The sequence below is a fragment of the Nyctibius grandis genome, chromosome 12 (assembly GCF_013368605.1).
Source record: "Nyctibius grandis isolate bNycGra1 chromosome 12, bNycGra1.pri, whole genome shotgun sequence".
In the NCBI taxonomy this organism is placed as follows: Eukaryota; Metazoa; Chordata; class Aves; order Nyctibiiformes; family Nyctibiidae; genus Nyctibius; species Nyctibius grandis.
Genome location: NC_090669.1, coordinates 18,168,747 through 18,191,537, shown reverse-complemented (window position 1 = coordinate 18,191,537; position 22,791 = coordinate 18,168,747). Strand labels below are relative to the sequence as shown.

At 40.6% G+C, this 22,791-nt stretch overlaps 1 protein-coding gene across 1 annotated transcript in view; it reads left to right on the top strand.

Annotated features, from left to right (window-relative positions):
• The first annotated feature begins 3,824 nt into the window (after nt 1-3,824).
• The window catches only part of PKD1L3 (polycystin 1 like 3, transient receptor potential channel interacting), a 43,411-nt gene continuing 24,444 nt past the window's right edge, over nt 3,825-22,791 (top strand). Inside the window, exons 1-16 of the mRNA XM_068411605.1 lie at nt 3,825-4,389; nt 4,930-5,094; nt 9,803-9,988; nt 10,767-10,877; nt 11,304-11,451; nt 13,102-13,331; nt 14,008-14,412; nt 15,492-15,590; nt 16,306-16,355; nt 17,507-17,621; nt 18,287-18,494; nt 19,227-19,347; nt 19,609-19,750; nt 20,235-20,435; nt 20,681-20,826; nt 21,761-21,955. Coding sequence (XP_068267706.1) covers nt 3,825-4,389; nt 4,930-5,094; nt 9,803-9,988; nt 10,767-10,877; nt 11,304-11,451; nt 13,102-13,331; nt 14,008-14,412; nt 15,492-15,590; nt 16,306-16,355; nt 17,507-17,621; nt 18,287-18,494; nt 19,227-19,347; nt 19,609-19,750; nt 20,235-20,435; nt 20,681-20,826; nt 21,761-21,955 — 3,087 coding nt within the window. The remainder of the gene's footprint in view (nt 4,390-4,929; nt 5,095-9,802; nt 9,989-10,766; nt 10,878-11,303; nt 11,452-13,101; nt 13,332-14,007; nt 14,413-15,491; nt 15,591-16,305; nt 16,356-17,506; nt 17,622-18,286; nt 18,495-19,226; nt 19,348-19,608; nt 19,751-20,234; nt 20,436-20,680; nt 20,827-21,760; nt 21,956-22,791) is intronic.

The following is a 22,791-nucleotide window of genomic DNA, read 5'->3' as shown; positions in this document are numbered from 1 at the left end:
ACACTAAACTTTCCAAATGGCATATAATTTACATATATAAGCTTGGATTAAAAAAAATTAATTCGTGATTATGAGTACTTTGAGATTTGGCTACCCAAACTGAGCTGGTTTCAAGAGGTTCGCTTACAGAATCTCAGTGTAGGCCACCATTATTTTTTTTAACATCTATTAACTTTTTCAGCATTATAAACAAAATATGCTTCAGATTTATTTCTTCTCAACAGCTTTTACTTCCAACAACAACAACAAATTAATAAACCTTGACGGATCCATTCGAAAACCAGGAATAAATCATTCATCACTGTCTTTTGTGATGTTTTATATAGCACAATGCTTTTCTGAAGAAACTCTCTCTTGATGGCCACCATCTGGTGTAACTCATAAGGGCAAGTTAGGACTCTGTCAGAGATCTGCAGGGCCCCTTAAAACATTTCTGAGAAAAATTAGAGACTTATTCCAACAGACGCAAGAGAGTTCACAAACAAAGGAGTTATTCATAGCTGTATCGCAGCTTGGAGTGAGGGTGTGAAAATATTGAGAAAGCTTTGTCACTAATTTCTAGTCAAAGCTTGCAAAACACAATTGCTTTGCAAGCCTTATTTTAGCTGGTGAATATGTTTTAGTTTAAGTCACTGGTACATAACACGTGCTGTAAGGGTGGTCGCTACATCAGCCTTTCAGGCAGCCAGCTACAACTGAACACGGAGTAACAAGTCTTGGCTATGTGCAAAGGGCTCATAGTTCCTTAAAACAATGCTTATGTGCAGACTTGTCTTTTGTGAGTCTGCCCCAGCTGTTCAGAACTATGCAGAGGGCAAACGAAAACCAGCGAGTGAGCGGTTTTGGTGTATCCAAAATCTATATAGCTGACATTATGCTTGACGCTTCCCTGAAGTTACTGGAGGAGCTTTACAATACCTGTTTGGGGTCAGTTACCCCCACGTGGGCAGCCAGAAGAGGAGAACCTATGGTAATTGCCAGCCACCCCCTTGAGACAATGAGAGCACTTTAATTAAGCACTTCCATGACTGCTTTTCGAAACACGCAAGATGAGATTACACAGCAAGGTGCACCATTTTGTCCCTTGCATGTTAGCCTATGTGACTGTTTAAGTAACTTCTTAAACTACTTAAATTATTTAAATTCACCAACCTATACAAAGGCAAATGGGAAAAAAAAAAAAAGAAAACCAAACCATTATGCTGTGAAGCTTCCATGCAGACTTCTGGCATAAGAAAACCATTTTTAAAAAAAGTCTTTCTGTTGAGGAAGAATGTAAAAGGCATGTTTCCTACAAAATGGTAAATTCAAGGAGCACTGTTTATTCAAAACCAAGCCATTTTTCACCTAGGAGTGAAAAGGGCTTTCAGGAATTTTCTCGCTTCCTGAGGACCCTAGTTGCTAAATTTGATGCTTTTAAAGCAGTATTTTCTTTTCTGCAAATGCTTTTCTCTTCCTTGTGTTAAACAGAATAAACTGACAGACTGCTTTACTGGCACTCAAATATATGAAGTCAACAAACTGCAAAAGAGGGAAACTGTCTTTCTTCCATTCCCCATCTGCTGCAGGCAGCTGAAGAGTTACTTATAGCAACCGTAGATCAGGAAAAAAATTCACACTACTGTAGAAATTGCCAACAGTAGCCTCACTTGAAGAGCTTGGCTTTATTTGTAGACATTTCCAAACATTATTTGTTCTTTTTTAGGGCCTGTTTCAAAATCTGTCAAAGCCAGAGACAAGACTTTCCTTAATTTCAATGGCCTTGGAGCAGATTCACGGAGGACAGCCTGTGGCACCTCCAGCTCTGGCATTTTTAGCAGTATGTTCATGTAGTCAAGTTTCCAGTTGCAGAGAGAGAACTGGACGATGCTACAGAAACCATTCATCACAAATGTGAGTCAATGGCACCTACTGGAAATGCACAGGCTGTATCACTGAGCCAGATACTTTTAAGCACATTCTCCTTCATCACACTATGTTTTCAGAAACAGGCTCTATTTCTCGTATCTAGAAGGGTAAAATGGGAGGGCTGGCTGTCAGCTTCTTCAAAGCCTGGCAAGTCAGCATAGCCTAAGAAGAAGCAAGGACTCTGAAGGAAATGCCATGAAAATGTACAGTGGCCAACTAACCGAACAGCAGCTGCCCTCAGCTCTGCCTTCTGCAGTAGCTTGAATGTAAAACAGTTGGGCTGGGGGTTCCCAAACTGAAGCCTGTGAAGTTTTGTACGCAGCCCAAAAGGGACTCCTACTTTGCAGACATCCTCAACGGAACCAGCTGATAATCATAGTTACATGGTCTCTTCCAGGAAGGGGATGGGTGTCTGGGCACTGACCGGGCCAGATCCATCAGCTAATTAGAATATGGATTGGCCTTCTCCAGAGCTGGGAAACTCAGTCTGAATAGTCACAGCTCAGCTGCTCCATAAGTCCTCCCTATTAATCAGGCAGAAATTAATGTGGGAGATGCTCCAAGGGTTCCATAGCTGAGGTAAGTCTTGATTTTCAAGTGCAGTGGGAAAGGAGACATCCAACATAGCGTCTATCCCTCCATCACAGCGCATTTTCTTCCCCTTTCCTCTCCTCCCCCACAACTGTCCTACCCATTAAACACTTTCCTCCCATGAACTTTATCTTGAAAACCCAGATCATAGTCCTGCTTTATCCAGCTGAGCAAAGTGACTATGAACTGGAGGTCCAGAAAGGTCTTGGGATTGAAGATCACTCTTAAATGCTTACTAGATGCAGTACACATACTTCACTTTGCAAGAAAGCTTTAGAGAGTTAGAGCTGGACGGGCACACCGTGCGATATGTGCATTACCTTCAGCCCATAGTGCAATGCAGGTGGCATTTCTGCAATGTGGGAGTTCATCCAAACATCCCTGCTTCCTGCATCTCTGTGATGCAGTAGCTGGCTCACTGATCCACGTCTAAATATAAGTGCATGTTCTTTAAGTGTCAGGTTATGGTTTATATTATTAATATAAATTAGTAATAATTGCATCATATTCAATGGAGTTAATGCCAAGGACAGGAGGATTGCAATGGCTAAAGATCCTTATTTGTACTGTATTTCTGCTAATCCAGTGGCCTTGTAAACCTGATGGGTATTTTTTGTAAGGAAGTTCAGAAGCACTTAGGGATTTCAGCTCCTAAATGTTTCTGGGCTAGCTTCCCAAAGTCCATCAGCAGCCGTTGGAATGTGCACATAGGGCTCCCAAGTAGCTCTGAGGATTAAGGCAATACTTTCATCTTTTCTAAATCCTTGTTTTAACTTCTGGCCTTCCCTTCTTCCTCCTACGACGTAGCAATACTGTAGCTCTCCATAGTTAAGAAGTTTAGCTTTTAAGGGATGATGGGAGCATTTCATTTGGGGTGTGGAATTCTAAACAGATACAATGCTTCAAAATGAAGCTTACTTGGGACAGCTGAGCTGAACCTGCATATGTGTAAACAGGTGGACAGGATGAATATGATACAATAATTGTAGACATTGCATTAGCATCCAAAAGAAGCACCTCACATAATAATTATTAAAAATAAAGCAATCCAAACCAATTAAATGTATCTAGAGGAGCACTGTGTGTTTTCCCATCTCATAACTCCTTGTGTTTCTCATTTTCCTCATTCTCCTCTCATTCTATTATATCTCTTTGTTGTTGTTGTAAAGACCTCCAGCTTTACTGTTCACACAATGATGCCTTTGAGGTAGGAGCTTTATCTCACTTTCCCATGTGTCCAATAGCAGCATATATCAACTTTATCTCCTCTGCCCATGAGGAAAGCAATACTCTAATGTCTTCTCTTCAAACTGACTTCACATGGAATGAGACATTTATACAATGGGCCTCACAATGGCCATTGCAGTGACCTAGCATCAACACTTGTGTGTATCCTCAGACGCAATCACCATTATCTATTAGAAGCAATCTGTTCCGTGTTCTATTGCTGCTATTGTTGCAAGCAGCAAAGAGGAAGGAGAAATGCTGATGACATGAGAAGGATGACATCTCAAGCTTTTGAAGAAGGCAGCAAAAAGAGCGGTGATATGATAAGCAAGACCAGTACCACACAGGGCACTGAGCTGAGAATGTGGCTTGGGATTGCAGTTCTAATTTCTCTTGCTGTATGCTTGGCTGTGGAGGAGGCAACCATTGAGGAAGGAATCCCTTGCTCAAAGTACCAGTTAGCTTTCAACCATTCATGCTATGAGTTTGTTAGACTCCGGCGTACCTTCACAAGTGCCCAGAGCTGGTGTGAGAGAGGAGGGGGGCACCTTGTCTTTATTGATAATGAGGAAACTCAAGAGTTCTTGCAAAAGCATATTGCTGAGGATCAGGAATGGTGGATAGGACTGATCTCAAACTCCTTGCTGAATGAAACTACTAACGGTAGGTGATTTTGAAATCATGTCTTCTTTAAAACTGTATCAGCCCATGATGTGTACTTAACATGACAGCAAATGCAATCAGTATCAGTTCCTCTATAGACATCTGCTGAAAAGCCACTGTCTTTTGTTGCTGTAACTTCAGATTTATATTAAGATGTTTTAATTGCCTGCTTTGCTTCCCAGTTGCATTTGTGACCCTTTCCATCAGGTCTTGTGGTGGTGAATTAGATCAGCTTGCTGACCCAATGAAAAAAATGTGCTGGGTTAAGTCTGAGCCAATTCATCACACTAGGAAGTGCTGCAAGATCTGATGCAACAGAAGTGGTGGAATCTTTGAGGCTGGGAGCACAGGGGGAAGTGGCAGTGTCTCTTTTAATGAATATATTAGGTTAAATATAAAATGTAATTGAAGATCCCTACACAGACTAATCCACCTCTGCTTCAGTAGGAGCAGGGCTACAGTCCTACTCTGCAGGCTCTGACTCTGTAATTGTATTACTGTGGAAAATAAACATTTGGGACACGATTACTTTGTTCACAGGGTCAATGATTTGGCTGGACACTTCAAATATAAGCTACAGTAACTGGTACAAGGATCAGCCATCCCCCTTCTCATCCACATGTGGGTACATCCTGAAGAATGCCAAGTATCGGTGGGGTGTGACTGAAAATTGCAGCCAGGAATTTGACTTCATTTGCGAGTTTGGTAAGATACACAACAGCTGGAACTGAGAAGTGAGCATGCCGTGTTCACAACTGTGCATGAACTGCCTTGTTGTTTTCAAAGTGGCTGTGCAATAATTTAATAAAGCTTATTAAAAGTGAACACGCAAAAAGCCATATAACCCCAGCAGGTGATCTTCCAGGGTGCTGATGTAAGATCTGATGCAAAGAAAGGAAGAACCCTGAAAGCACTGGGGGATGTAGGTGCTCAGCAACTAACCGTTAAGGTCCAGGTTTCCACTAGAGGGCTAGTAAAATAGAAATGGATCTGAGAGTGAATCTAAATGGGTAGCAGTCCATGTCTACAGTGGACATAAGCTAGCTAGTTTAAAGCCAATCTGAGCAGTGCATAATAGCACGGTTGCAAGAATAAACTCCCACAATACCATAGTACCTGATCGAGGTGGGACCTGTATGACTGCCCTGTAAACATACTCTTAATCATAAATATGTGCCAAAATAATTTCCATTTGTAACTGAAGAAAAAATACAGCCAAGCTTCCAGAGACACAGCTCCTAGCAGCCTGAAGTAAGCAAAAGTGAGAGCAAGTATTTCTTGTTTCTTCTCAGACCCTTCCGTCAGGCAAAGGTCAAGGGCTTCCCCAGGATAAGGAAGCAGACAGGAACCTGTACTTCCTGGTGGCATTTTAGCGCTCAGACAGAAAATCTACAGACATTGTGTGCCTTAAATTGTGACTTGGAACAAACAGTCCTGGAAAGGAACGCCAGCAATATCGTCCCATTCAGCATACAGACATGAGGGGAATTTGTGTTCCTCACAATTTGCACATAAGTCAAGCAATTTAACTGTAACTAGAACTAAGGTCACAAGCACTGGAAGGACAGTCTGGCTGTAGGCTCACTAATATAAAAAAAAGTCACAGAATCCAGTATGCAAGTACAGGTTACCACAAGCCCTAGTAGTGCTACTGCCCTGGTCTGGTACTGTACTACTTCTGACATAATTAACAAGTCATTCCACAATCAGCAAAGCTAATAAAGTTTTGTTTCCTGTCCTGATTTTCTGTTCCACATCCCCTTCCTACCCTTCTCCTCAGCACTCCCAGTTCACTCCCATATCCCCAGCACGTCCCACCTCTCCAAATACTTGTCCCTCCCTCAGCTCCCTCCCCTGCAGTTCTGCAGCTGCCTCAGAGCTCCAGATGTACATGCTGGCAGTTGAATCCCACATCGTGGAATAGATAAACATCTGGTTATAATCCCTACTCCTAATAGAGGCACTGATGCAGCTCTTTCTCTTCTTCCTAGCTATTGATTTTCATGAAATTTTAGGGTGTTTTGAGGTTTATATCTATACATCAAGTTTGGCTGAAGATGACTAACATTAAAAATGATTGGGGGAGAGGAAACTGGCAGACAGCACAAACCCTTAAGCTTATTTTCCTTGCAAAAACAGACTAAAATTGTTTTTCCATTACAACCATGGTAGACAACTGTCTGTTTGTAAGGAAACTATCATCTGTTACCATAGGATCTGACTTAAAGCCCATTAAATTCAAAGAGAGTTTGCATTATTGAGCAACAATGTCCTCCACTACATCCGTCATTCCATTACCCAGGAAACCGAGAACAGATTGAGGCAATTACAGCCTTGTTCTCAGTATCTACAGCCCATGTCCATTAATGCACATACGTATTTCAATAACAGAGTAGACTCCTCTTTACCAGCTTTGAATGCAAGGAATTAGATCCAACATCCCAAAGAAACAGGGACAATATTTTCATTAGTTTCTCTGCGTGTTGAATGTTTGGAAGCTCCCACAACCTGAGAGTGCTTCAGTTTGTCTCTGTAAAACAGGCGTAGTGATACTGAACACCTTCATGCACAGCTACCGTGAGGCCTGGTTCACATTAACATTGAGTTTGAAACTTCAAATGAAATGTACAGGTAGCTCCAAATGGTACCACTATTTGAATGTAATATCTCTGATTACTGACAACTTGTCTACTTGACCATCTGAGCTAGGTATATGTGTACAAGCAACTACCCAGTCAGTGTTCTGCCTTCATCCTTTCTTTGGCCATCTACCCTGGTATTACTTGTGTTTCTCAATGCAAGTAAAACCTTTCCTTATTATTTTTTCTTATTATTTTTATTTTACCATTTGGTGCTTTGTAGGTTAGCAATTTGTAGCAAAAATATATGTATCGAACCAGGGTTTGTACATAGGAATACAAACCAGGTTCTGTCCATTTTTCCATGTGAAAGTTGCTGAGACAGCAAATACTGTGGGAGCTCTCTATACAAAGTAACGAACAAAAAAATGCACAAGCTGATAGTCCGTATTAGAATTTAACAGCAAATTATTTTTCAAGCTTATTTAGAGAGCTCTAATCTGTAAACTGATCATGTTCCTATAGTTACAGCCAGGCTTAGATTTAGCCTTTAAATAACAATAGCACACAATGACTGCAGTGTGCACACATTGGCACTGTTAACCAAGGTACTTAAGGGGAACGATCAAAACAGCAACTGGAGGACAATGTATTTAAACCTGAGACAGCTGAAACAAAAACATTCTTTTGCAACACTCCCACACCAGAGCAGTCTTTCACATCCTCCTTTTCAGGGTATTAAGTACCCTGATTACTACAGGATACTAAGAATTCTGAAAGATAATTAACTGTCCCAGATTAATCAAAGAATGAGGTGTACACATTTAGAGATATGACCTTACTCATTTGAGCAGTCCTGCTGAATGAAGTCAGTCAAATATCAAACAGGAACAAAGATCTCTCTGTAGCAGAAATGGGATCAGGTCTCATACTTAATATGCAAACTATTCTCCAGAGCAATTACCTGAATATCATGCAAATCACATACTGCCACAAGGCTCTTTTGGAAGTGAGGAGTAACTTTAAACCTTCCAGTACTGCAGGCCAAACAAATGCTAAGCATTTTCCACAAAAATATGTCTAATTTTTAGTGAAAATATTTTAAAAATATATTAAAAATCATAGAATCATAGAATACCAGGTTGGAAGGGACCTCCAGGATCATCTGGGCCAACCTTTCTTGACAAAAGCACGGTCTAGACAAGATGGCCCAGCACCCTGTCCAGCTGAATCTTAAAAGTGTCCAACATTGGGGAATCCACCACTTCCCTGGGGAGACTATTCCAATGGCTGATGGTTCTCATTGTGAAAAATTTTCCTCTTGTGTTCAATCAGAATGTCCCCAGGAGTAACTTGTACCCATTACCCCTCCTCTTTTCCATGTGACTCCTTGTAAAAGTGGAGTCTCCATCTTTGTAGCCACCCTTTAAACTGGAACATGGTGATAAGGTCTCCCCTAAGCCTTCTTTTCTCAAGGCTGAACAAACCCAGTTCTCAGCCTTTCCTCATGTGGCAGGCTTCCCAGGCCTTTGATCATCTTTGGGGCCCTTCTCTGGACCCTCTCCAACCTGTCCATATCTTTTTTGAAAAGCGGGGACCAAAACCGAACACAGTATTCCAGGTGTGGCCTGACAAGTGCTGAGTAGAGTGGGGTAATGACTTCTTTCTCTCTGCTGGTGATGCCCTTGTTGATGCAGCCCAGCATCCTGTTGGCTTTCTTTGCCGCAGCAGCACACTGTTCACTCATATTGAGCTGCTTGTCCACCAGGATCCCCAGGTCCCTTTCCACAGAGCTGCTCCCCAGTCAGGTAGATCCCAGCCTGTGCTGCCCTCCTCGATTATGTTTTCCCAGGTGCAAGACCTTACACTTCTCCTTGCTGAACTTCACAAGGTTCTTGTTAGCCCACTCTTCCAGCCTATCCAGATCTTCCTGCAGTGTGGCTGTCCCTTCTGAAGTATCCACTTCCCCACTCAGTTTGGCATTATCAGCAAACTTCATCAGCATACACCTGATCCCATCATCCAGATCACTTATGAAGATATTAAACAGCATTGGGCCCAATATTGATCCCTGGGGGACCCTGCTTGTGACAGGCTGCAGTTTGAAAAGGAGCTATTTACCACCACCCTCTGGGTGCCACCTGTCAGCCAGTTCCCCACCCACTGCACGGACCACTTGTCTAGACCGTAAAGCATCAGTTTCTCTAGGAGGAGGCTGTGGGGAACCATATCGAACGCCTTGGAGAAATCCAGATGGACAACATCCACTGCTTGCCCCACATCAGCTAAGCAGGTTACTTTGTTGTAGAAGGTGATCAGGTTTTCAATCACAATTTGCCCTTGGCGTATCCATACTGGCTTTTCCCAATCACGTGCTTCATTTGACTTGTGATAGCCCCCAGGAGAATTTGTTCCATACCTTTCCCAGGGACTGAAGTAAGACTGATGGGCCTATAATTTCCTTTAAGGATTCTCCTTTAAGCCCTTCTTGTAGATGGGGGTGACATTAGCCTTCTTTGAGTCTTCTGGGTCATCCCCCGATCTCCACAACGGCCTCGCAACGACATCAGCCAGCTCTCTTAACACCCTCGGGTGGATAACGTCAGTTCTCAAATTTTTGTTTAAGGTAGTAGAAACCATAAATCTATTATTTTGGATTTTAAAAAAGTAAAAATATTTTATCCTTTGTTCTTTTTTTTCCATTTTCTTAATTGTTTAGCTTAAAAGGGAGAAAAGGGAAGAAAGAGAAACAAAAAAAATTGATATGCAGGAGAATTGTAGCAGGATTTTTCAGAAATTCAAAAAGTTAAATCTGATTTTTTTTCTCCTGTTAGAATCTGGCCAGAGCATTGCTTGTGATAATTACAATGCCACTGTACAATGTGGATCAGGAGAAGTTATTCAAATTGGAGAGAGCTTCTATGGACGGAAGACCCCTCACTACTGTGTATCAGAGACTCCTCTCCAGTATGATACAGATGAAGACTGTAGCTGGATCAGTGTCAAAGATGAAGTAGCAGGTAGTATCTATCTCATGGCATTGCTTGTCAGAAGCATAGAGTACATGCTAAAGTTCCAGGTCCCTGAAATATTTTATCTTGAATTTCAGTAGAGTTAGTGAATAGGAAAGTGGATTATTCCTAAAATGAAGGGAACCACAGACTGACATGGAGGAGGTTTCCACAGAGGCTGGATGGAAAGGAGGCATTTTGCAAGGAGCAAAGATTCAGAGAAGGAGAGGGGGAGCAAACGGAGAACAAAGGTTCCTCTCACAGTGTGAGGAAAATATGTGTGCAAACTAATTCCCTGATGAACTCAATGGGAGACCCTAGGTTTGGCAGAGATGGAAGAGAACACATCCATACAAACCTAACTCCAAACTAGAAGGGGTGAAAAGGCTGGTACCCATGGGGACAGGAGGGCAGGAGGGATCTGCTGCTGCCTGCCGTGTGTTGAATACAGAGTCTGCTGGAGCTACAGGGCTCTGTGGCTTGCCAGACTACATAGTGACTATGGCCTGTCCCTATGGGGATTCTTTGGCCTTCCAGCCAAAATTAAACAGAATACATAACTTCTTTCTCTAATTCAGCTTTATTCCAATAAAGTGGAATGGTGCTAAGAAATACTAGGCAATAAGCAACACACTAAAGTCAAAGTGATGTGGGAGCTTGTCCAGAAATCAGTAACATGATATTGCTCCCCCTCCCCTTTTTGTTTCTGTAAACATCTCTCATCGGAGCTGTTATGACAGTCAAAGACAAAACCCACTAGTTCATATAAAACGGTCCTTCTTTCCAGGCCAGTGTCACGGTCTTCAGGCCTGCCAGGTGGCAGCAGATGGGGCTTTCTTTGGAGATCCTTGTCCAGCTTCTGGAAGCTATTTGTCTATTCAATACCACTGCAAGGAAGGTAAGTGGGAGGGGGCTGTCAACACCAAAAGCCAATTCTGCTCTTTGCTGTAACACTGTGACCATTGATATTTATCTTAAAAATCACTGCTCCATCCTCAGGGAAGAACCTGGAAAAGCAGCAACCACTAAAAATAGGCACAAAAATGTAGCTTCTCTGTCCTAAATGAGGGGTTTTTGATAGGATGCCAAGCCAGGAAATTCAGACACATAAAACACACTTAAAATGAAATTATGTTCCAACAAGAATCTTGACCAGTAGGTATGGAAAAGAATCAGCTCCCTGTCATACCACTAATGCACTCACATTAGCAGCAGTATCATCTCAGTTTTGGAGAAGGCCTGTTCTCAATACAGGAAAATTAATTGAATTATGTAAGAAATGTAGCCAAAGAAAGGCATTGAATTCTGTCATTATGTTTTACAGGTCTGCTGCTGGTTGTAACAGATACATGCTTTGTCTTTGAAAATATCACAGTCACTTTGAACTGGCTGCTCTCTCCATACTCTGGCAACCTTTCCTGTATCATTAGCACTGGAGATGGCCACACTATTGATCCTTACTACCCTCTAACGTAAGATATAACCTTCAGGTATCATCAGACAGCCATTTTATTGAATGCTCCAAGTCTCTCAAATGAGATGTTAAAAATTAAGTAGATTAATAATAGACCATACATACAAGACAGTTGGATTCTGCAGAAATTTGTTTTGAAATTAATACAAAATTTTATGTCAAGCTGCCAATCACAATCTTTCTTCTGCTTATTATGACAAGTGATTCCTATTTCTTACTAAGAAAATTTACTCCAGATCCTAAGACACAAAATATTACTGAAAATATGTCAGTAATTGACAAAGAAACAGGCAAGCATTATTTTCTTAAGTTTGAAGAGGTTTTTTTAATAACATTTAAAATAATACAATGTCTTCCTGGAGTTTTTCTTTTGTTTTAATTGCACAAAAATGGTGTCTTTAAAAGATCAAACATTTTTCTGCTGGATTTAAAAATCAGATTTTGTCGTAGTGCTAGGAATGACAGAGAATGGCTCTAGAAATTCATTTTGTCTGCTAATGGAATCGTACTTGAGTCAACTAGAAAAATAAGAGTAATATACTAGAAACAGTAAACATTCTTTCAGAGCTACAGACACAGGCCTGTAGCTGTAAAGAACTTGAAAAAAATCTTTGATAGCGAACATTTAAGTAAAATATATTTGCTAGCTATAAGCAGAGGCTTGCTGGTTTTATGGGAAGCCCTTTTACTTCACCTACTAAATGGCTCACAGCCATGTTCATCTGTTTTCTGTGTCCAGTCTGACACCCACTCTTACAGGGATTGCCTTTTCAGGTCTGATCTTGTCGTTGGCATGTTTTTTAAAGTCCAGTCTTAGAGTGAAACCTTTTTCTTCATTAAACAGGTAACGATAAATATGCATTATCAAGGATGATATGTCCTGATCTTTGTTTGCATTTGCTAGGTGATATCATGATAAGAACATAAATAGTTTGGAGAGAATAGTGTCAGGAATATTACATATTTGCCTTCCACGGTGTATGTCATTCAAGAAGGATTTCCTTAGATTCTTTTCACCATCTCCCTAAGCTTGTTAGTAATAATAGCACCTACCACAGACTTCTTCATATCCATTCCTGTCCTATTGCTATCATGACCGGAGGTGCACCAGACCCAGGAGTGAAGAGGCATTTTCGCTAGCATGGGCAAGTACAGAAGCAGCTGCACATAAAAAAAAAATACAGCAAGGGAGTGCTCTGACAAAATGCTGAGCAGCCTCAGCTTCCACTGATATATCTAAGAGACGGTAAATCAGGAATAAAATAAAGAACAGAGAATTAAGGGCACCATTACATGTTCTGATGTGCATAGTCACATGTCTGTGCTGAGAGCCAACAAGTCACAAAGTCGATCTAATGTCGCATGTTATTGAACTGTAATCTACCTACTTTACAGCAAAATGTACCCATCCTTATAGATATATTTTAAGAATGACCACCCCATATATATCCTTAATGACACCATAGATAGAATAAAGGAACAATCTTCAACCCTAAAAATTCTATGTAAATAAATGAGGGATTACAGTGATTGCAGGAGAGCTCAGTCGGGTCAGAAATTTGGGAACTGTGAGCACTGTTATCACGTAAGGCTGAGGACTTCCTGGGACAGTCTTCCACAACAAGCAGCTGTTCTCTTTCTATTCTAGACTGGTCAGCAATGTCACATATAGATATTCTTCTCCTGGAGAGTTCACTGTTTTTGTGGAATGCACTACCAGCGAGTGGCATGTGACGGCCCAGAAGCGGGTGACTGTTCAAGATAAGATGGATCAGCTAAGCATTACTGGGTGCTATAGCCAGTATGAATCTGGGAACAGCTCTCACTGCCGTACACTGTATGGGGAATCGTTGTGGATCCAGGTTAAACTCAATGGAGGTGAGGGTAATTACACTGCATGATTTAAAAGGCAGGGTAAATACCGTGCTACCCATGGGATAGAAGCAGGATTTTCATTATGCAAAACAATACTTCTTTTTAGTGAATGCTTTCCCTCTAATTGTTGCATTCCTGCAACTGAATGGTCTTAGCTCCATTGGAAGGGTTCTTTCTCAGAACTATTACACCACCTCAAACAAAAGTATAAACCCTTTTTCCCTCTACAAAAAGCTGATAAAGCATCAGCATAACTTTAGTCATGTGAATCCACATGAAGCCAGTAGGAATATTTCCATATTTGAAGTTAGGAATCCACAGAAATGCTTCTCTGATTGAGGGTAAGAGAATTCCATGCTGAGATGGTCACATTTGCTGATGTATATTTATTTGGAATCCACATATATGCTTAAAAAATAAAATTCAGTAGCATATGTTTGAATTCTCCTGACTGCCCTAACACTCCCAGCAGAAAACACATGTGATTGATTGATTGATTGATAGACTTCCATAGGGAGCCTGAAGGGCACAAAAGCACCTGAAGTGACTTTATTAAAAATGACGCATTGCTGCAGTGTTGTTATGACTCCTTTGTAAATACCTGAATGCTGCACAAAGCAGCTAGAATTCGATGGCCTCTTACGCAAGCTATGAGAAATTTTGAACTGTCTTTTTGCAGGCAATGGAGTGACCTACACTATATTAGCAGATAACATGACACTCACTGAATCCAGTGCAAAGGAAGGAATTGTCCCACACAATCTGACACTCGACAGTGCCTCTCAAGAGCTGCTAGGCCCAGGGATACATCAACTGGAAATCCGAGCATCCAGCAACACAACTGCATCAGAGATCTCTCAGAGTATTGCTGTTCACTTAATTGAGCCAGTATCTGGTCTTCAGGCTGCATTAGCTGCTCACACTCTGCAGCTGGGGGAGAATTTGGAGATAAATGTCTCTGTGTCTCATGGTGCCCCAGACAAGCTGAAGTTTGAGGTGATTGGATCTAATGAAACACACTCTCACAAAGAAGATGGCCCTCATGGGGAACCTCGAAGGTACATCGTTCCCATGCACTCTGAAGGTACAGCATGCTGACATCTGTATTTCCAAGACACTCACAGCTGAGTAGAGGAGTTCACATAAACAGTCACAGCACCCTGGGGTAGGGGACAATAACGTACAGCTGAATTTGGTAGCTTTTCTAGCTGCTCAGATTTGGTCTGCAGAACAGTATGAACAGCACAGTCTTATTGACTTGTAAGTGAGCTAAAAATATTGAACTGGCAAATGGGTCTCCATATGGAGACTGAAAGCAAGGCTTCACCTGATTTTTGCAATAAAAGACATAGTGAACCAGGGGTTATTTTTTCATGACACGATCTGATTCAAGTACAAATGATGACATTTTCCCGAATCACAAAGTGTTTTCCTCCTGTTCGTTCATATGTATAACTTTTCAAGATTACACTCCTCTGCATTTTACACTGCAGTAATTAATCTGAGGAGTGCTCAGTAGAGATGACAAAGAAAAGGGGAGCTTTTCTGTGCGTCAGTCTCCAACACATAGTTTTTGTTGGACTTATGAATAAGCTTTTTAGTAATTTTTCTTTCCACTATTAAGAAATCAAAGCCTTTAAAATGTGGGATTAGGGAGATTGTCTTTAAGTGTTAATTCAGTAAATTTTCTCCTCTAATGAATTATTCAAATCCCATGCCAAAGCTAGAAGCTAATTATGATTTCATTTTATGTTTTAAAATTATTCAATATTATAAGTTTTTTTTTGGTTCTCCCTATACCCATTTGAACATTCCTTCCCTTCAGGCAGAAATTTTCAAACAAGACAGCTGCTCTCTCAAGATGTCTAAACTCATTTGGACTCCAGTATTTGCACACCTCTAGTTTCCTGTGAGGTAATATCATAGCCAGCTGACAAAGAATAGCATTGCAAGTGCTAGGACAAAGGCAGCTGAGTTATTAAAAAGCTGAGCTAAAGGGGAAGAACATTCCTTGAAAAGCCTTTCAGCAGTGGAAACTCATCAGAAAAACCCCAAAGCTCTTAACAGAAAAGAACAGGATTTTCTTTATGAATTGGATTTTATATCCCAAACATGATGGCCTGGTGCCACTGCTATTCTTAACTGGCCATTTGTCTTCTCTAGGTACTTTCCTAGTGAAAGTGGTGGCCATGAATGCCTTCTCAAACATGAGTCTGGATCTTGGGTTCATCACTGTGTTGGCAAACGGTTCTCATAAAGAAGGTAATTGCATTAATCTGACAGTACTGGTTTTGACCACATAAGTGTCTTTTTGCAATTAATCAGAGCATTTCATGGAGTGTTTATGGTTTGCATCTAGTAATTGCTTTCCTTCCAGCAACAGTGCTGAAAACTTTTGTGAAGACTTCTTCCTGATGAAGGCAGATTCCCTGGCTTTGAAGTAGTCATAAATTAGCATCACTCTGTATATGTTACACATTGCACATTTGCTATTTGTCCTAGAAATAATTAGTGAAGTTTTTGGCTTGGAACATAGATCTGAAACCAGGAAATACTTGCATCACATCAGTCTCATAAATTGCTGTCAGTAAATGCTTCTAGATGGCTCATCATTCCATTTACAAAAGCAGATTATACCAAGAATAGAGTGACTTTAGTACTTTTCCAGTGCTTTCCCTCAGTTTTTCTTTGTACATCGATGAAACTCCATCACCTTCTGTGAGTTCATTTTCATTCACACCATTACGTTTGAAGAATCAGGATCATTTTCTTTATAGTATGTGACTAGCTTGTTGTTACAATTTTACCTCTTGTAACTACCTAGACTGGTTATCACAGTTCTAGAGTCTGATTCTCATAGCAATATCTTTCAGACTGTTGGTAGTCAAATCCTGTGTATTTAAGCCATATTCACTGAGGATGTCCGAAAGCTTTACAGGTAGCACTAAAGCATTCTGATCTTTTTTGTATTAAACAGATTCTGTTAAGGAAGAAGGCAGCTCCAAAACAGATACCCAAAAGACAAATGTACGTATTATTTAAGAATCTTTCTTGAAAATTGAAATGCTTAGAAATTTTTCTTACCAGTAAAAGTGCTGCATAAGATACTGAAAAGAAGTCTTTGTAGCACACTAGATTATGGACTAGATTTTCTGTGCCCCATATGGTTTAACATAAAATCTACACCAAAAGTCTGAGACAAATGCGTTTACAGGAATTCAATCTACAATTCCTAAAAGCCTGCAAGTAACAATTACAAGATTAGAGAAAATAAACTTTTCACAGTAATTCAGTTTTGGAAGTTGAAATGAGCTTAGATGAATTTTTAAATTATGTACTTGACTAATGGAAAGCTCTCTTTGTGGAGCTATCCTTCAAGCAGAGTTTAATATATTTTTATATTGTTTCTAAGTGTTTCCTGCTTCTGTATTGGAAAGTTTAAGTTACTTTGCAAAGAAGAAATTTCCAGTCTATGTCAAACTGAGAAACTGATGACACACCAATTGCTAGCAGCTGCAAAATTTAAATAATAAAATTGCCAGATATAATATTTTGTTATCATCTTAAAGGTCTAGTTTTTAACTACATTAGCAGACAGATGGCTGCTACAGGAGACGTGCTGCTTCACAAGAAGGCATCATGCTTTACAGATTGCCTGTAAGAATATATTGCATCAGAGGACTATAAATCTAATTCAAAACTAAGTTTATCACAGTTTATTGCACAGAAAGACAAATTCAGCTACCTCTTTCTTCTCTTTATCTATAGCTGTAATGTATCCTATTCAGATAAAAAAGGAATGTACTAGAAGATGTACTAGAAGATGTACTAGAAGACAAATGATGGTCCAAGGGTTAAAAGTCTTGGTCCAGAAGTGGAAAATTAATGGGAATTAGTCTCCTAAGTACCTGCATTAGTTTTGAAAATAGGAGCTGGGCTCCTAAGCCACTTAGCAGTTTGGGAGTATTTCACCACACGATTTCCCTGTGCCATCTGGTTCTATTCCCATAGCTTTTACTTCCATAATACCACTGATCTGGGAAAGATCATTTAAGCTACAGATCTGCATACAGTAATTTGGGGTCTAAACTTTCAGACCTTTTTCATTATAAAGAAGAAAGACACGTATGTGTTTATACATGCTCCTGTCCTAACTGATACATTTACTTATTATTCAGGATCACAAAAGAAAAAACAAAATATATATTAAACCGAGTCGCCATGTGGATCCTTTCACAACTGTTACGCTTGGCTGGCCAGGCAACAATGATTCCAGTTTTCTCTGGTCCTGTGGTACGTGCATTTTCCACCAACTTGTTTGATGAGTAACAAACTCACTGTCATGTCAGATCAAGTGGTGAAAATCCGACTAAAGGATGGTTTACTCTCTGGCTTTAAAGTTTGCCACTCACTGTACATGAAGAATGTCCTTCTACCTTACCCCGGTTTTAACACCGAACTAATTATGGTATACAATATATATATATACACCATATATAATATATATGGTATATAATATATATATAGAGAGAGTACTCAGTTTTATCTTTTCCCAAAGGTGGCTACTCTAGGTTTCAATTTTTCAAGATCTGCCCATCCTAAGCCCTCACCCTCATAGCCAAGAATTAATCCCAAGTGATTTAGTGAGGCATTTGCAAGGTACATGTGTCCCAATAAACCACCAATAATTAGCATCAAACTTGATGCCAAAACATTTATGGCTGAAAACTGGACTGAGATTCAGGACATCTGTGTTCTGTCCCCATGTTTATCCCTGACCTCATACATTACTTTGAAGAAGTCAGTCTGTACTCTGAGCTCTGATTACCCACTCTTTAAATTGGGTTCAGGAAACTTGTTTGCTCTATAAAGCTCTTTGAAACCTATGGCAGGAAAGTCCTTTATAAGAGACATGGGATGTTATGACTATTCTAATTATAAAGGAAATGTTTGTGCAGGAGCTTGCTGGCCTGAGTGGAACGAATGTGTGGAGCAACAGATAATCCTAACCAACCAAGCTGAGGTGCAAATCCCACCTTCCTGCCTCCCTCCTCCGAAGTCAGCAGTGACTGTCAGGGTTACAGTGCGAAACCATGGCAATGAAGAGAGGCAGGATGAGCAATGTCTCTATGTGACTGCAAAACAAGAACTGCAACTGGAAATCAGGTCTGTTTTTAAACCCTAGTATTCACTGGTTAATATTATTACTGCACAAACATAGTGCAGGGCCACAGCTACCAATAATGATGATGATAAAGTGACAACGTACTTATTGTTGTAAATCTATTTATACCTTACCATCACAGGAATTACAGACAAAATGGGTCTTGCTGCATTTTCCAGTCCACATTTCTGAACATAATCCTTTTATAAACCGAATAGTATTCTTCCCAAAATCATTTAGGTTTTTTGACCCCACTACACCCTTTCAATGTTGGAGATGATTTCCATATGCAAACCTCATTGAAACAATGGAAATAAATGCCATAAGATATGTCTGAAATTTCTACTAGACATTCAGATACACATTACTGCCTTAAAAAATCTGTTCTTCAAGACTCTAGTGCCTCATTAAAGAGAAGTGGCATTTCAATGATCTATTAATATAATAATTTCAGGAGCTTAAATAGAGGCAGGCTTCATTTGACAGCCCGAATCTGTTTTGCAACATAAATAGTTTGTGGGTTCTGGGCCTCAGTCATGTTGAAAATGGAGGTGAAGTTTCCTAATTCTCTTGCTTTAAAATTAAGTATTTCACTATTTGTGACTCACGTGTCACCTGTCTCATATTGCAGGGCTCTTGCAGGTTTTCATCAAATGAGAGGAAAACAATCAACATCAAGGACTATGACATCTCATAGAGCTACTACCTGTAACTACCATCTTACTTCCTTACAGGTGTGAGGCAAACTGCAAGCCAGTGAATGCTAGTGATGAAGTTGTTTTGAGTGTCTCTGGACAGAAGGACTCCCAGGCCATATTTTATAACTGGTATTTAGATAACACGTTCCAAACCAAGGTGAGAGCATTAGATTGGTCAGAAATACTACACACACAAAAATAAACATCCATCCTGAGGGAAAGCCACGTGGCCTCAGAGCGATACTTTGTCAAATGGACACTTTGGAAATAATAGTGAAGACTGAGACAAGGGGGTGCCTGGTCTGGGAAGGGTTATAATGAAGGGCACCAAACTGTCACCCGGCTCCTGATAAATCACAACAGAAATCACAGCAAAGAGCCTCTACTGTCACGTTTTATTTTCTGTCTGATTTTCCAGCCTATGACCCTCCCTCTAGCCTGTGGCCTGGCTGGTTTCCGGCAGAACTCTTTGAATTTGCTTCAAAGCAACACATCCGTGTTGAAAATGAACAGCTCCTTCTTGCAGACACAGGGAGAAGCTTTTCAGATTAAAGTAACAGGTAGGGGCAAGCAGGGTTTTTCAGACTCCTTTGAGATAGTCTCTGCTGTCATGACATCACACTGATGCTACATGCACATAGCCTCGCTGACAAATATGAAGTTAAATTAGTCCACAAGTTGAGAGGTGTTACTTTATATGTGGTTCTTTAAAATCAGTAAGAGCTAAGTTTGTTCTGGGCTGTTGCACAGCAAGACAAATTCAGTTATCTTACTCCAAGCTGTTAATAACTTTGTGAAGGCTCATCTGGAAATGAAGTTATGCTAAATACTTGATCAAATAATACAGCTTTGCTTTATAATGCAAACACTATCATGTTTTTAATAGTTCTTTTCTTCTTATGGCTTATTCAGTAGCAGGATTTCATTTCTGATTAGGCCCACCCTGATGTTTCTGGTGCCTGATAGAGCAGGCAAGATTAATGCCTGCAGATCAGTGCTGCTGGGGCACGATTGCTGCTGACGTTCTGCTCCCTCCACTCCCAGCAATGACTCAGCATGGCTACGGGGAGGAAATGTACCTTGTCAGCACCGTGCCTCCGCCCGAGATCCCCAGTTGTGCCGTGTCTCCCAAGCAGGGATCAGTGCTCACCGCTTTCACAGTCTCCTGCAGCGCTCCTTGCTGGGTGGATTCATGCCAATCCAGCCGTAACAGGCAGCTCACATACTGCTTCTACCTGAAATCAAGTAAGTCCTGAGGTGAACTGTTTGGCTAACCGCTTCGCCGTCGTTCTAGCAAGCACTGTTACTGTTGCTAACAAGAGCGAAGGCACAACCTGCTTCTGCTCCCCAGAGAGACTGGCAATCAATTGACCCGGTTGACAGTAACGAGTCAATCGGGCCTGTGCCGAGCAAGCCCACAGTCCTCCATTCTCAGAGAACAGGAGTGTCTGTGTGGTGTCTGGTAGGTGACCCCCTCTTTTCTATTTCAGATTCTCTCCTGCACTGTGGCCCAGATCCTGAACTCTTCCCAGTTTATCTTCCACTTGGAGAAGAGGAAAATGATTTCATTTTACATATGACAATTACTGTTAGCAATAACTATGGTGATACAGCTCAAACTAATGCTTCAGTGAAGGTACACAGTAGAATTACTTTATTTCAAGATCTCTCAAGTTGATACCTAACTTGTGATTCACTTCCGGAGCTTTTTCCCATTTTATACTTATTACTTCCCTCTGAATGTGCCATCATCACCATTTTCCTATCATCTAACAGAGACTATTCTCTGTGGACTCAAGGTAGTCAAAAGAATCTTCCACTGTCCTTTTTCTAGGATAGAAGTTTAAAAGATGATCTATTTGGACATTGGGCAGCATAAGCTGTGCAGCTGGAGTTACTCTATGTAGGCCCCAGAAAACTCCTTCTTCTGCCTCTGTGCCCCAGTAAGGAGATCCTTATCAGGCCACTAAAAATAAAACATTGAAAACAGGGAACACAACGTTTTCTGTCCCACTCTAGCTAGGCTGTCAATAAGATGATCATGGAAGCGGTTTAAAGATAATTATAACAGCATTAGCAATGTTAAGAGCATATCCAAATTTGTGTCCAAAGAAGTGCAACAAAGCTGGTGAAGGGTCTTCTATTACCAGGAGCAGCTGAGGGAACTGGGGTTGTTTAGTCTGGAGAAAAGGAGGCTCAGGGAAGACCTTATCGCTCTCTACACCTACCTGAAAGGAGGTTGTAGTGGGGTGGGGGTCAGTCTCTTCTCCCAAGTAACAAGTGACAGGACAAGAGGAAATGGCCTCAAGTTGTGCCAGGGGAGGTTTAGAATGGATATGAGGAAAAATTTCTTCACCGAAAGGGTTGTCAAGCACTGGAACACGCTGCCCAGGGAAGCGGTTGAGTCACCATCCCTGCAGGTATTTAAAAGAGGTGTAGACATGGGGCTTAGGGACATGGTTTAGTGGTGGACTTGGCAGTGCTGGGTTAATGATTGGACTTGATGATCTTTAAGGTCTTTTCCAACCAAACTAATTCTATGATTCTATGATATCTGATTTCTTCATCAGGTTGGACACGCAGATATGATCGATGGGAACCTGACGCTGCAGGCTCTTGTATCTGAGAAAGCAAACACCATCCTAAAAGATGGGAACAACAGCATGAGTCTTTTCCAGCTGTGTATGTCAGTGACATCAGTCCTTAATCAGGAGACCCAAGAGGAAAGCTTTAACATATCTTTACAGATGGACACACGAAAAGAGGTCAGCCAGACACTTGTTTTCTTGCACTACAATGCAATATAATGGACTCTTCGTATTCTTTGACAGCTCTTAAGTAATAAAAGGCTCATATATCACCACCTGAAATCAATGGAGGTTTCAAGTTTCTAGTATCTGTCTCAGTGTTTGGCACAGGCTTCAGCTATTTTTCACTATTTGCTCACATAAATAATTTATCATCCATCAGTAAAAGAATTCATTCTCAATTGTTATTGCATTAACTTAAACTAATTTGGATGGTCTTGTTAAACTTAAAGTCAACCTGATTTTCCGTGAACAATTTAACTATTAATAAAATGGCCTTTCCTGTGGGAAATATCCTATCTAATTTTCCCAAAAAGTACTAGATGGCAGGTAATTTTAGTTTGTTCCTTTCAGCTGCTAGCTTATGTTTCAGTTATAAGCTTATATTTGTACAGTGCTTTGAATGCCTCAGATGAAAAGATCTAGAGAAATGCAACGTATCCTTCAATTATGATTCATTATTTGAGTAACATCAATCATACATGGCTCTGCTTTCTCTGAAAGTGGCATTTATACAGTAATTCACATACATTAGTACAAATTCTTACAAGTAACTCTTCTTGCTATTAATGGATGTTAAGTGTATAAATTCCCTGTGTTGGGAGGTAATATAAAACTCATGATTATACAGCTACTAAGGCAAGTGGCATCTTGTCAGTAGACCTAATATCAGTTCAAATGATCCTTGTTGTGGAGTCGTACTCTACCACATAATTTACAGCAAGCCTGGCTGTCAATGTACAGCACTACTTGCACAGTCCTAATCAGCGTCTTATTCCTTTGCCTAATTATCC